The 14,558-nt window shown below is 43.3% G+C and overlaps 1 protein-coding gene across 3 annotated transcripts in view; it reads left to right on the top strand.

The window, feature by feature from the left end:
* Positions 1 to 368: 368 nt before the first annotated feature.
* Positions 369 to 14,558, top strand: part of ENKUR (enkurin, TRPC channel interacting protein) — an 80,289-nt gene continuing 66,099 nt past the window's right edge. Inside the window, exons 1-2 of one of the 3 annotated variants that reach the window (XM_063669679.1) lie at positions 369 to 514; positions 1,322 to 1,579. In XM_063669679.1, coding sequence (XP_063525749.1) covers positions 1,543 to 1,579 — 37 coding nt within the window. In that variant the 5' untranslated portion in view covers positions 369 to 514; positions 1,322 to 1,542. Of the gene's footprint in view, positions 515 to 1,321; positions 1,580 to 14,558 lie in introns of those variants that run through there. The other 2 variants (XM_063669678.1, XM_063669680.1) reach the window with 2 other exon arrangements.

The raw sequence follows: 14,558 nt of genomic DNA, 5'->3' as shown, positions 1-14,558 counted from the left end.
CACCATTGTGTGAGTCACCACCTGTCTCCTCCACCCAGGCCTGAGCGTGGCCGATCAAGGTACGTGCTGTTACTAACACGTTCCTCCGAACACAGCGTCAACAATTAGTAATGAATGAGCCCAGACCCGCTGTGTCACCGGCTGCCGGAAAGCCAGCTCCAGAGGTGCCATCAGCCCCAGCTCATGGCCAGGGCTTCCTTCCCAACCATGCCTACAGACAGGCTCCTGCTCCAGGAAATAGGACCACATTCTTAGGAGGGACACACAGAGGGGAAAAACAGAAAGAAAAACTGCAGGAGGAGGCTGACCCGAGGCTGCCCAGACAGGGAGTGGCTGTGAAAAAGTCCAAGGTTTTCCTCAAACATTCCACAATCGTCTATAGACACTGAAAAGCAGGCATGTTTAACTTTTTCTCTCCCTTAAGAGAGAAACACTGATGGAAAAGTGACAAGAGAGCAACAAGTCCTACTTGCTCAAGAAGAGAATGACTCAGTACGCAGGATTAGGCTTATAGGTAAGCAAGGAAGGAGTCGCTCCAAACAATGTCATGTGTGGGGTTCCAGGGAAATTTCTGTACAAAACCACATCAAATGTGAGGTCAAGCTGTTAGAAATGCCGAGATCCTGCTTTTAGACTGTGTAAAGTGACTAGTAAATGGCAGTTAGCTAGTAGTCGTTATCGTTACGTTATTTCTCTGTGCAAATACCCCCAAGAGTCTCGGCCAGTTGCACACTTTTGCAGCCTGACTCAGCAAATATGTATTGGGTGCCTTCCATGTGCCAGTAACTATCCTACATATAAAGAACATAGCAGTGAATCGCTGGAGTTTCTAATGCAGTCATTAATGATGCAGCAGTCACGCCTCAGACTAACTTCTCAGACTGAAGAGACAGAGATGAAGGGAGAGAAGAAGGTGCAGGCCTGGGTCTGCGGAAGGTGGGTAGTGCCTCCAGCTGCTGGAAGTCACCCACTACTGGGATGTCAGGTGGAGAAGGGCAGCTTGTAGGTTGGAGAGAGATGAAGAAGGGGGTTGTTGGAAAATCTGGAGAAACATGTTGATTTTCCCATTTTGTTTGAGACTGGGTTTAGCCATAGACAGCATTTGGAAAACCACCTAGCTGCTCTGGTTATCCTGCCCAAAGGAAAAGTCACCCAAAGCTTATAGATCACCAAAGTTTTTTCCTTTTTTTCCTGAAAATAGAAATGGTGGTGGTGGGGGAGGACAGTAGGCTCAGGCAATGAGGAGCAGAAGGAGGAAGAGATTCAGTTTGTGTTGGGAGGTTCCACCTTGCCATCTGTGCACTGTTGCTCCTCCTTCCAGAGCCCATGAAGCAAAATGGAACAGAAGGAGCTACACCCAACAGAGCAGGTGGCTGGAGGAGCGGCACAAGAAAGCCTGGGATAAAGTTGATTTTCCATATCTGGATGTGTCTGGCAGCATCAACCATATAGCTGCAAACCAGGGTCGATTTCAGAGCCCAGGGCCTGGCCACACGCGTCCGACACCTATGAACTTCTCATGGAGATTGTTCACCAAGGAGCATGAAGACAGAGCGGGTGACTGGAGGTGGCTCCCCAGGTAATACTGACATTCTTGTGTTCACAGGTTTTGCATCTGAGCAGCCAGCCTAATAGGGGGCCTTAGAGATATCCTTGTCTCATCTAAAGAAACATGAGGGCCAGGCGCAGTGGCTCTTGCCTGTAGTCCCAACACTTTGGGAGGCTGAGGTGGGAGGATCACTTAAGATCAGAAGTTCACCCAGCCTGGGAAACATGGTGAGATCTTGTCTCTAAAAAACAACAACAAAAAGTTTTTTTAATTAGCTAAACATAGTGGCACACACCTGTAGTCCTAGCTACTCAGGAGGCTGAGGCAGGAGGATCGCTTGAGCCTAGGAGTTCGAGGCTGCAGTGAGCTATGATTGTGCCACTGCACTCAAGCCTGGGCAACAGAGTAAGACCCTGTCTCTAAAAAAACAAAAACACGTGGGTTTTACATCATCTTTCCCTAGCACTGCTTGGGTGAGGTCTACCCTGCCAACAGAGTGAACTCTCTAGCATTCAGTTTAGGTTCAAGCCCCATTCAAACTTTATAATTGAAGATGACAGAAACTGGAAAAGTTCCCTCTGGGAAAATGGCATCGTATTTTCGGTGTGTTTATGCTTATGTGGAGAGTATGTGGGGAGAGGATAATGTACTTCTTCAGTTTATTTGTAACTAAGGGACTTTCAAGTATTATTTTTCTTCAATAGACTTTACTTGTTGAGGATGAGAACTGTGTTTTCTGCTGCGGATCTATTTGAGAAATTACAGCATTGTGGACCAATTTCTGGTCGTGGTATTCTTTGGCTCCCTGTTGGAGCGTGTGTTATGAGAATGGAGACCAGCATTCCTCCTCTGGAGCCTGTTCCAGCCCAGCCAAATTACCCAGGAGCCTGGCACCCGGTCTGCTTGCACAACACATTTTTAGAGTCTGAGTCACCCTCGGGTTTTCTTCTTGTTATCACACTGAATTCGACTCCACAGCATCCTATTACCTTGGCCGCTCCTTGTACAGACAGGTCGGCTTCACAGGCTTCCCAAGCACCCCGCCTCCAGGAAGCAGAGAAGCCCAGGCAGATAAAAGGGTTGCATATATTAGACACCCACTCACCTGGGACAACCAGGGATTAGGAACAGGGATTATCACTCATTATCACTCCCAACCCCGCAGAACGCACACAAGGCTGCCCAAGGCAAAATGGTGAACCAACTCCAATTCATCCAGGATTTTTTAGCCTCTCCTTATGTCAATACCAGCTGGCACAGCCTTCTATCCCCACTAAAATGTAATTTCTTTCCTTCTATTTTTTTGTTTTTTTAGAGACTGGTCTTGCACTGTCACCCAGGCTGGAGTGTAGTGGCACCATCGTAGCTCACTGCAGCTTCAAACTCCTGGGTTGTTCAAGCAATTTTCTCACCTTGGCCTCCCAAAGCTCCAGGATTACAGGTGTGAGCCACCATGCCTGGCCCTAAAATGTAATTTCATGCAACAAGTGCTTGTTAGCATTTTTTGGGGGGTGCCCAGTGGGGATACCAGGCACTGGTCTGTGTGCTGGAGTTATGGTAATGAATGAAATAGATGGGTGGGTCTGCTCCCTCATGGAGGTGTTGAAAGCTGCCTTGATGTTTGTTATTTTTACCATATGAATTTTTTATGCTATATACAGATCTCCGTACATAGTATAATACTATACTAAGAAAATTAGGACAAGGCTGGGTGCAGTGGCTCACGCCTGTAATCCCAACACTTTGGGAGGCTGAGGTGGGCGGATCACCTGAGGTCAGAAGTTGGAGACTAGCGTGGAAGATATGGCGAAACCCTGTCTCTATTAAAAATGCAAAAATTAGACGGGTATGGTGGTGGGCGCCTGTAATCCCAGCTACTTGGAGGCTGAGGCAAGAGAATCGCTTGAACCTGGGAGGCGGAGGTTGCAGTGACCAGAGATTGCGCCATTGCACTCCAGCCTGGGTGACTAAGCGAGACTCCTTCTCAAAAAAAAAAAAAAAAAAAAAAAGAAAGAAAGAAAAAGAAAATTAGGGCAAAAGAAACATCAATGAAGTGCCATCTTAAATAGAAAATTAGACTACAAAGGGGAAAACTACAATCTGAAGTTTGGGCGGGTGGGGAGGGAAGTGAGCACCTGCTTCTTGGAGCAATGGGTTTGTATCTGAGTTTCAGGTGGGCCCTGGGTCTCTCCCTCCTTACTTTTTTTTTTTTTTTTTAAGATGGAGTCTCACTCCATCACCCAGGTTGGAGTGCAGTGGTTGGCACAATTTCAGCTCACTGCAACCTCTACCTCCTGTGTTCAAGTGATTCTCCTGCCTCAGCCTCCCAAGTAGCTGGGCCTACAGGCATGAGCCACTACACCTGGCTAATTTTTGTACTGTTAGTAGAGACAGGGTTTCACCATGTTGGCCAGGCTGGTCTCGAACTCCTGACCTCAAGTGATCAGCTCGCCTCGGCCTCCCAAAGTGCTGGGATTGCAGGCATGAGCCACTGCACCTGGCCTCCCCCTCCTTACTAATTGGCCACCTATAGTTCTCTCTCATTGGCTATCTTTGTGTCATGAATAAGCGCTCTCATTTCTAATCAGTATGGGATAGATCAAGGGTGAGAACCAATTTTTGCTCTATTTAAAATTGAATGAGGCTGGACCCAACGACTCATGCCTGTAATTCCAGTGCTTTGACAGTCCAAGGCAGAAGGATCACTTGAGGCCAGGAATTTGACACCAGTTTGAAAATCATAGTGAGACCCCCATATCTACAGAAAATAGAAAATTTAGTGAGCATAGTGCTGCATGCCTGTAGTCCCAGCTACTCGGGTGGCTGAGGCAGGAGGATCACTTGAACCCAGGAGTTCAAAGCTGCAGTGAGCTGTGATCATACCACTGTACTCCAGCATGGGTGACAGGGTGAGACTCTGTCTCAAACCAAGCCAAAACAACAACAACAAAAACACCAAAAATTGAGTGATAGAGGACAAGTAGAGGCAGGAAGGTGACAATAGCCATAAGACCTTCCTGAATCAGGAAGGAAACAGATTACTCGTGGACTCTGGGCACGAAGCATTTCAACTGACAGGGGCTTCCTTCCTATCACCCTCACCTCCGTCCACTCTTGGGGTTTGGCATTACTGAGGCTGAGATAACAGAAGAGAGGCTTTTGTGATGTAACTTAAGACACTGTTTTATCATGATGTTATTTTATATATATATATATATATATATATATATAAAAATAACTTTTGCACCACCATGCCTACATATTTATATATGTAAACACTAGGTAAAGTTTGCATTCTGAGATTTCCAATGACTGAAATAAATACCTAACTGCCCCTTCTCCAAGATTCCCTGGGAAGGGTCACTCAAACACAGGTGCAGGCTGCCTCTTAAACAAAAATGCTGGTCAAGAGGGCAAGAGGAAGGGGGCATTAAATTCAGCTACCAACACTATTGGGAGGCAATGCCCTTTTCTGTATGTGCTTGATTGTTGAGTAAGACCATTTTCTTATCCCACAGAGGTAGTGGTACAAGGGTGATAATTTTAATATGGCAGACTTAGCAGCAGCAGCCTGATACTGACTTTTCCAGAATCTAGGAGTCTGGAAACATTATGGAGCCAATTCATTCATTCAATAAAATGTTATTGCTTTTCAATAATGGGTCACCAAGCTAATACTAGTGTCCTTAATCTTCCCAGCATTCACAGACAAGAACTGAAGAGCGATTTAAGGGCATTTTGTGTGTGTGCATGTGCGTGTGTGTGTGTGTTTGTGTGTACCACAAGTGCAGAGGGTTGAGCTGATTACATATCTTAGTCCCTCACAGAGTGTTAGCTGTAAACTATACAAGGCGTCACTGTTTTTTGATTTCTTCTATCTCATTACTTCACTCCCATTCCCCTTCCCTTTCCAGGCAGCCATTCTGATGACTTTAGTTTGTATCTTTGTGGATGTATACCATCTTGCAAAAATATGTATTACTTTGGACGAATAGATTCTAAATTTACATACATTTTGTATTATATATCTCATTTTCTTTTTACTTTTTCTCACCAACTATTATTACTTGAGTCTTTAGAGGAGGAGGGATTTATTTCCAAGTAAAATGTGTCTTTCTGACCTTGGAGAAGAATGCTTTGACAGCGACTTTGATTTGGAGAGTGATGAGACCAGTCCTGCTCTAGCTATGACATCTGTCCGCAGACAGGTGCTCAGTAGGTGTTGATTCCAGAACCTACCTGGATCACTTCCATAATGGCCACTCTTGGCAACGTCCTAGCTGCAGGAGCCTGTCTCATTTAGACCAGGTCCTGGTGTTAAGTTTTGAGTTTTCAGCACTTTGCCATTAATACACAGAACAAGTAGTCCCTCTATATTGACACCCCAATGATATGACACAGGCCACTAGCCTCTGGGAACGCCAGTCACTTCCTAAAAGTACATTAGGCACTAACGTTTCAGTATGTCTTGCAGTCCTTTACTCTTGTTTTTATTAGAATTCTAGCCCTTCCAAAAATTGACTGCTGGCTTTCCAGGTATATTTCCCTCGAAATAACACCCGTCAATCACCTTATCTTCATACCTACTTACAATTACTAAATGCTAAGTACATTCTCCCAACTCTAGACTTAACATCTGTATGTTCTCTTTACCAAACGATTCCATAGTGATATCTGATGAAGTTCTACCTTTTTAAAGCCTTCTCAAATCCCTAATTTTCCCAAAACATGAATGCGTCTTCCCCCATTCTCATAAGAGATGTTCCTAGTCCGTCTATAGAAATTTGCATGACTGACCTGCATTGGAATTGATTCTGCGTGTGCTGTTTCCTTCCCATTGAGCTGAGAACTTCTGGGGTATGAGGCAGGTATTGTCATCTCTGTATATAGCCTATAGTTCATGGCATATGAGTCACGTAAGTGCTTCACAAAGGCACTGCTCATTGCAGAGCATGGGCTTTCATTTCCAACAGACCTGGATTCAAATTCTGACTCTATCACTAACAGGGTGAACTCAGGCTAGCTGATTAACCCTCCTGAGCCCCAGTTTTCTCATTTGTAAAGTGGAGATAACGGTATCTTGAAGGACATAAAGACAGTAAGGAATACAGTAGATAATCCAAATGGCCCTTATAATGACAATGACGGCGACAATCATGACAATGATACTGGTGCAACATTCTTACCAACTTCTAAGTATAAGCAATACAGTGCAACCCATGCCAGCAGAAAACGACTGCAGAAGAATTTCATAGCCTTCTTCATACCTGGCATGCTGGAGTTGCTTCAGTTGCTGGCTTGAATTCCTCTAATGGAAAAGTAGATATTTGGTTGATGCTGCAGGGATAAACAGATGCATCATACCATTTTGAGGGTCTTCAGTAAAAGTGTAAAGAGCAGCTGAAAAGATACACAACGGAGCTTCACCAAGTCCTTTCAGCCATCACTCATAAAGGAATAGAAGGTATGCCAAATTTTAAAAATCGAAGATAATTTTTTGATCATTGCCATTTCTGTAGAATCTTCTGACTGTTGAAGTTATCATTCCAACTTAGACCAAATTTAGACAGTCATCTGATGGGCAGTCCCTTTTTTTTTTTTTTGCCAGTTTGTTTCATCCCTGAATGATGTATGAGAATTTCATGTCTGTGGAGAGAGATTATACTACAGGGAAGCAACTTGGCATATTTGGGAAGTGTAGGCCTTTCACAGAGCACTGGGTTAAGGCTATGCCTATGCCCAGAATGCAGGCCTTTAGCCAGGAGGGAAGGTGGATAATACCAGTGAAGGCTGAAAACTAGGACCTTTTTTTTTTTAGAAGTGGCCTGTATGGTAAATCACCCTTTATTTCTTCTCCCTGCTCAACTTTTGCATGCAAGCAAAATCAATGTAAATAAACTTGGTACTTCGCATCTAAATTGAAATGAAGTCACAAGAGGGCAAGGAGAGAGGAGTGAGGAGGAAGGGCCATCACTGATTCTTGGTGATTTTAATGGGGGGAAATGGTGGCATCATTGTAGGATATTTTAACAGAATAACCACAGAACTCGGAATTCAAAGATTTAGATGTGAGTTCTGGCTCCTTCACTTAATAGCCAAGAGATCTTGAGATATTTACTCATCAATCAGAACCTCTGTTCCTCACCTCAAAAATGGAGAAAAAGAATAACCCAGCCAGGCACAGTGGCTCATGCCTGTAATCTCAACACTTGGGGAAACCAAGGCAGGCAGATCTCTTGAGCTCAGGAGTTCGAGATCTGTTTGGCAACATGGTGAGGCCCTGTCTCTAAAAAAAACACAAAAATCAGCCAGGCTTTGTGGCATGCACCTATGGTCCCAGCTACTAGGGGGGCTGAGGTGGGACGTGAGCCTAGTAGGTCGAGGCTGCAGTGAGCCGTGATTGCACCACTGCACTCCAGCCTGGGTGACAGAGTGAGATCCTGTCTCAGAAAAAAAAAAAAAAAAATGAATCACCCATATCATAGAAATGCTATGGAATTAAATGAGGTGAGAAGTAAGAGAGCACCTTCTGTATGAAAAAGCACAAAAAGAAAGAAGAAAGGAAGAAAGAAAGAAAGAAAAGAGAAAAAGCGCCATTCTATTTATTTGTTTATTTGAGATGGAGTTTCACTCTTGTTGCCCAAGCTGGAATGCAATGGCGTGATCTCCGCTCACTGCAACCTCCGCCTCATGGGTTCAAGTGATTCTCCTGCCTCAGCCTCCTAAATAGCTGAGATTACAGGCACCCACCACCACACCCAGCTAATTTTTTGTATTTTTAGTAGAGATGGGGTTTTACCATGTTGGCCAGGCTGGTCTCAAACTCCTGACCTCAAGTGATCTGCCCACCTCAGCCTCCCAAAGTGTAGGGATTATAGGCATGCGCCCGCCACCGTGCCCGGCCAGCACCATTCAATTTAAAGCAAGTTTTTATCCCCAACCTTTCTACAATGAACATGCATTACGTTCACAGTCAGGAAAAATTATATTCAGAAGTTAATATATGTGTGGCTTGGAGTTACCCAACCAGTAGTGACAATATAAAGGAATGCAGAATGATAAACACCGATGTCAGGAGATGACCACTGGTGTAAGAAAGCGGCTGAGATTGAGAAGGATTCTTGGGGGCTCCAACCACATTAGTGAAGTTTACTTTCTTAAGCTGGGTGGTAGGTGCATGAGTATTTTTTAAAAAATATTTTTTATGCCTTTTCATGTGTCTTAAATATTTTATCATAAATTTAAAAAAATCAGTGCTGGGTAAAAAGATGTATGTACAAGAATGCTCATTGCAGGGTTATTTACAGCATTCGAAATATTTCAAACTACCTGAGTGACCAAACAGAAAATTAATTGAATAAATTATGGTGCAGTAAAAAACCCGAAGGTAATATTGTTAATATTACTATTATTGTCCTATGAACCTGAAGTCACCTACTTTCATTGAGCTAGCTGCTGCATCTAACTATTTATGATAGAAAATTAGTGCCCACAGAAAGACAAATAGGGCAGGGCCTGACTTATATGCAGAATCCAAAACAGTGAACTCCTAGGAGCAGAGTAGAATAATGATTACCGGAGGCTGGGAAGTAGGGGAAATGGGGAGATTAAATTAATCAAAGGGTGCAGTCTCAGTTAGACAGGAGGAATACGTTTTTTGAGATCGATTGCATAGCTTGGAGACTATAGTTAATAACAATGTATTATATATTTCATTTGCTAAGAGAGTAAATTCCAAATGTTCTCACCACAAAAAGAGATAAGTATTTGGAGTGATGGATATGTTAATTAGCTTGATTTTACCATTCCACCTTGTATACATATATTGTAATGTCACTTTGTGCTGCATAAATGTATACAATTATAATGTCGGTTTACAATAAAATTTAAAAAACAAAAAAAGGTGCCTAACTGAAAATTAGTTTCCTCCCATTTTATTACCTCCAGTCCTTTTTTTTTAAAGAGACAAGATGGGTGTGGTGGCTCACGCCTGTAATTCCAGCACTTTGGGAGGCCGAGGTGGACGGATTACCTGAGGTCAGGAGTTCAAGACCAGCCCAACCAACATGGTGAAACCCTCTCTCTAGTAAAAATACAAAATTAGCCGGGCATGGTGGCGCATGCCTGTAATCCTAGCTACTCAGGAGGCTGAGGCAGGAAAATCAGTTGAACCCAGGAGGCAGAGCTTGCAGTGAACTGAGATTGCGCCATTGCATTCCAGCTTGGGTAACAAGAACGAAATTCCGTCTCAAAAAAAAAGAAAAAAGAAAAAAAAAAAGAGTCTCACTCTAACTCAGGCTGGAGTGCAGTGGCATGATCATAGCTCACTGCAGCCTCGAACTCCTGAGCTCAAAGCAATCCTCCTGCCTCAGCCTCCTGAGTAGCTGAGACTACAGGTTCTCAGAACCACACCCAGCTAAATTTTGTTAAAAAAAATCTGTAGAGATGATGTCTCACTATGTTTCCCAGGCTGGTCTCAAACTGCTGGCTTCAAGCGATTTTCCCACCTTGGCCTGGGATTACAGGCATGAGCCACTGAGCCCCGCCTCTAGTACTTTCTTAAATCCATGATTAGTGTAAATGTACTTACTAGGTGACTATTCCTGAGGATTTAGAAATGTCAGTCAACATTATATATCTTACCATAATATATAATAATATTTAATACTCAAACAAGAACATGTTAATGAAGGAAAAATTTGAAAGGCCCGAATAAGGCCACCTCTTACCATGATCCATAAAACGCAGCCTTTAGCATACTGACCTCTTTACTTGCCAGACAGCCAGGGCTAGATTTAGGTTTACTTTTTGTTCGCTTTGTCTTATCAAATTGCTCAACTAAGGTAATCATTTCTCACTTATTAGACTCTCCCACAGATATTATACAGTGAGAGACCCAGACTGTCCCTCCTCTTGGTACATCCTACCCAAGAATTCTAAGGAACATAACTTTCTAGTTAATGATAAATGACAACGGACTTTCTGGTCTATTCTTTGGTGCTTAAATTGTTATTTTTGCTGCCTAATGTGAATTTTTTTCTGTTAAAACAATTGAAAAGAACATTATTTTATAAATGTATATGTTGCTGATGCAGATATGGCTACAAGCCACTAGGTATCCTAGCTGTGAATTGCAGAATCATTTCAGAGGAACAGGGGACAGGCTCTAAGCAGAATGACGACCTAGTAGGGACACTGGATTTGTGGTCATAGCCTCTGTTCTCCTCATTCTGCCTTGATAGCTTCCATGGCTTGGTGACTTCTCTCTCGAACCTTCAGAGAAAGGAGCTGATATAATTTGGATATCTGTCCCTGCCCAAATCTCCTCTTGAATTGTAATCCCCAGTACTGGAGGTGCAGCCTTGTGAGAGGTAATTGGGTCATGGGGGTGGATTGCTCATAAATGGTTTAGCACCATCTGCTTGGTGCTGTCCTTGTGATAGGGAGGTCTTGTAAGATCTGGTAGTTCAAAAGTGCGTGGCACCTCTCCTTTCCTTCGCTCCTGCCTTCACGGTGACATGCCTGCTCCCCCTTCACCCTCTGCTATGATTATAAGCTTCCAGAGGCCTTCCCACAAGCTGAGCAGTTGCCAGCATCGTGCTTCCTGTACAGCCTGCAGAACCATAAGCCAATTAAACCTCTCTTCTTATAAATTACCCAGTCTCAGGTATTTCTTTATAACAATGCAAGAACAGCCTAACAGGGACCCAACACAGCTTTGCAGGAATAGGAACATATGTACTGCTTCTCCAAGGAGGGTTTGCATTTCAAATGTTATCTCAAACTGTAGAAATGCTTATTCTCTATTAATAAACTGGAAGGAAGAAGAGGAGCTATATTTCAGGAGTGGGAAGAACTATAAAACCCTTAAATCATTCATCCTTTGGACAAGACTTGCAACTGCATTCAGTTTTATACTGTCGTTTACGTAGCTTTTGTGTACTGTTTTAAGTGTAGAAACTTGTAAGTTCCAAGGATAAATAAAATACATAATTTTCAAAGTCTGTACCTATAAGGCATGCATGGGGACATAAATCATCAGTAAAAAGTAAGTATGAATTTTGGAATGAATTAGAAACAAATTTTTTATACCACAGTTCATCAGCACAAAAGTGACCCATGTTAATTTTAATAAGACAGCCCTCCTTTATCATAAAATGCCCTTCACCTTTTTTGAAACTTAAGTAGGGTACATGTGTATTGTTTGATAATCTGACTTAACTCCACTTATTAGTATGTCTCATAGGCATTCCCTTGTTCTTTTTGACAGCATTACCACCTTTTAAGAAATTCTCCACAAACCGCAGCATCTAATCTGGGGTTTTACTGTCTCCTCTGCACATTCCTGTCACCCCAGCTCCTTGTCATTACAATAACATGTTTCTCAAGATGAAACATGATATGGTTTGGCTGAATCCCCACCCAAATCTCAAATTGTAGCTCCCATAGTTCCCACGAGTCATAGAAGGGACCAGTGGGAGGTAATTGAATCATGGGGCCAGGTCTTTCTCATGCTGTTCTCGTAGTAGTGAATAAGTCTCACAAGATCTAATGGTTTTATAAAGGGCAGTTCCCCTGCACATGCTCTCTCTCTCTTGCCTGCCACCATGCAAGACGTGACTTTGCTCCTCCTTTGGCTTCTGCATGATTGTGAGGCCTCCCTAGCCATGTGGAACTGTGAGTCAATTAAATTTCTTTCCTTTATAAATTACCTAGTCTTGGGTATGTCTTTTTAGCAGCGTGAGAACAGACTAATACAAAATGGTTTCTCTTACTACTTGATATGGTTTGGATGCTTGTCCCCTCCAAATTTCATGTTGAAATTTGAAATATGATCCCCAGTGGTGAGAAGTGACTGGATCATAAGGGCAGATCCCTCCTGAGTGGTTTGGCACCATCCCCTTGGTGATGAGTGAGTTCTTGCTCAGTTAGTTCACACCAGATCTAGTTGTTTAAAAGCCTGGGACATCCCCCTGCCCTCTTGCTCCTGCTCTCATCATGTGACGTGCCTCCTCCCCCTTCACCTTCCACCTTGATTGGAAGCTTCCTGAGGCTCTCACCCCACGCAGATGCTGACACCATGCTGCTTGTACAGCCTGCAGAACCATGAGCCAATTAAACCTCTTTTCTTTATAAATTACCCAGCCTCAGGTATTCCTATATAGCAATGCAAAAATGGTCTAATACACTACTCTCTCCCAGAAACTCTTACTCTTTTTTTTTTTAATTTTAATTCTTGAAGTCTTTTTTTTTTTTTTCGAGATGGAGTTTCTGTCAGGCTGGAGTGCAGTGGCATGATCTCGACTCACTGCAACATCCGCTTCCCAGGTAGGTTCAAGTGATTCTCCTGCCTCAGCCTCCCAAGTAGCTGAGATTACAGGCACATGCCACCACATCTGGCTAATTTTTGTATTTTTAGTAGAGATGAGGGTTCACCATGTTAGCCAGGCTGGTCTCGAACCCCTGACCTCAGGTGATCAGCCTGCCTCAGCCTCCCAAAGTGCTGGGATTATAGGCATGAGCCACCATGCCCGGCCAAAGTCTTGTTTTGATACAAACATTACTTTTTGTATTTCCCCAACTTAACTAGTAGAATGATGATCTCCTGACATCTGTAACCCAAGTTGACTTTTTTACCTTCCATAAGTTTTTATTTACATACCCTTATTGAGATTTCCAAATTCTGTTCACTTATTACCTCCTGAAATTGTGCATTTTGTTTATCACAGTTTCCCCAGTACCTAGCAAAGTGCCTAGCACATTGTAGGAGAGCAATACTTATCTGAGAGAATGTACCCCTAGAGAATGAAGTAGCACCTAAAATGTATTGAGCACGTACTTTGTGCAAAGTACTCATCTAAGTAATTTACAGTTAACCCTCCCAACAACTTTAGAAGGAAGGATATGTTATCATCTTCAGTTTACAGATGAAAAGTGAAGAGGTTCAATAACATGCTTCCCTGGTCACTCAGGCAGCAAATAGTAGTGATGCGATTAAAATAAAGGCATCGTGACTTCAAAGCCAGCCTTCTTAATCGCTATTCTTTATATATGGCCTCCTAGAAGGCACTGAACGCCTTCTCCTTCCTCTTCCTTTCTGATTTCCATGTCCATTTCCTCCCTTTTCCCCATAACATTGGACATTTCCAAGTTGATCTGTATCTATCTTCAAGAAAAAAAAAAAATGAAGTTTTACTCTTACCCCAAATCGCTGGGATAAAGATATAAAAAGACCTCAACTGCAAGAGATTCCAACATCCGAGAATGACTTTGGAAGAATCCCTTGCCTCTCTGGACTCCCAGCACGCCCTGAAACCCTAGCCTGAGCACACCCTTTGCAAAGTCATAAAAGCAGGGCTGAGAACAGCTATCTGAGACCTTGGCTCATGGACTGCATCTCATTTGCTTTGGCTGTTGATTTGGGCCATTGCCTGTGTGGGACTTTGTTTCTCATCAGCAGCTTCTGCTTGGTGTGAACTCCACGACTGGGGCTTGGTTTTCTTTCTGCTGAACTGTGCTTCCCCTTGGAGACCTTGATGCGCTGACCCATTACCCGTCCCTTTATAACTTAGAATGCTCAGATTCAGAACTTGGCTTTGCTTTCTATACCTAATGAGACTTACCTGCCCCTTTTATGTTTGTGAACATCTTGGACTTGAACCCATATATTACCTCCAGGCTTCACGGATGCAGACACCTAGTTCTGATCATCTATCATTCCTCTCTTGGCTGTCCCTATAACCCAAGGCTAACATTTTTACCCTAGGTTTTCTTGTTTTCCCACTTATCAATTAGAAGTCCTCAGTGTATTCTCTCGGCTCCTCCCTTGCTTCCACTTCTTACTAATACTCCTTGGCTTACTTCCCGCCATGACCTGCGGTTTTGTGAGAGAACCACATGCAGAATTGGGATTTTCCAAATTTTTCCCACAGACACTCTCCAGAGGAGCCGTGGTGAAGCCCTTTTTGATAACAGTATGATCCACTTTTCTCTGTGGTGTAGAGATTAG

Source organism: Pongo pygmaeus, chromosome 8 (genome assembly GCF_028885625.2).
Source record: "Pongo pygmaeus isolate AG05252 chromosome 8, NHGRI_mPonPyg2-v2.0_pri, whole genome shotgun sequence".
Lineage (NCBI taxonomy): Eukaryota > Metazoa > Chordata > Mammalia > Primates > Hominidae > Pongo > Pongo pygmaeus.
This window is presented reverse-complemented; position numbering and strand designations above follow the sequence as displayed.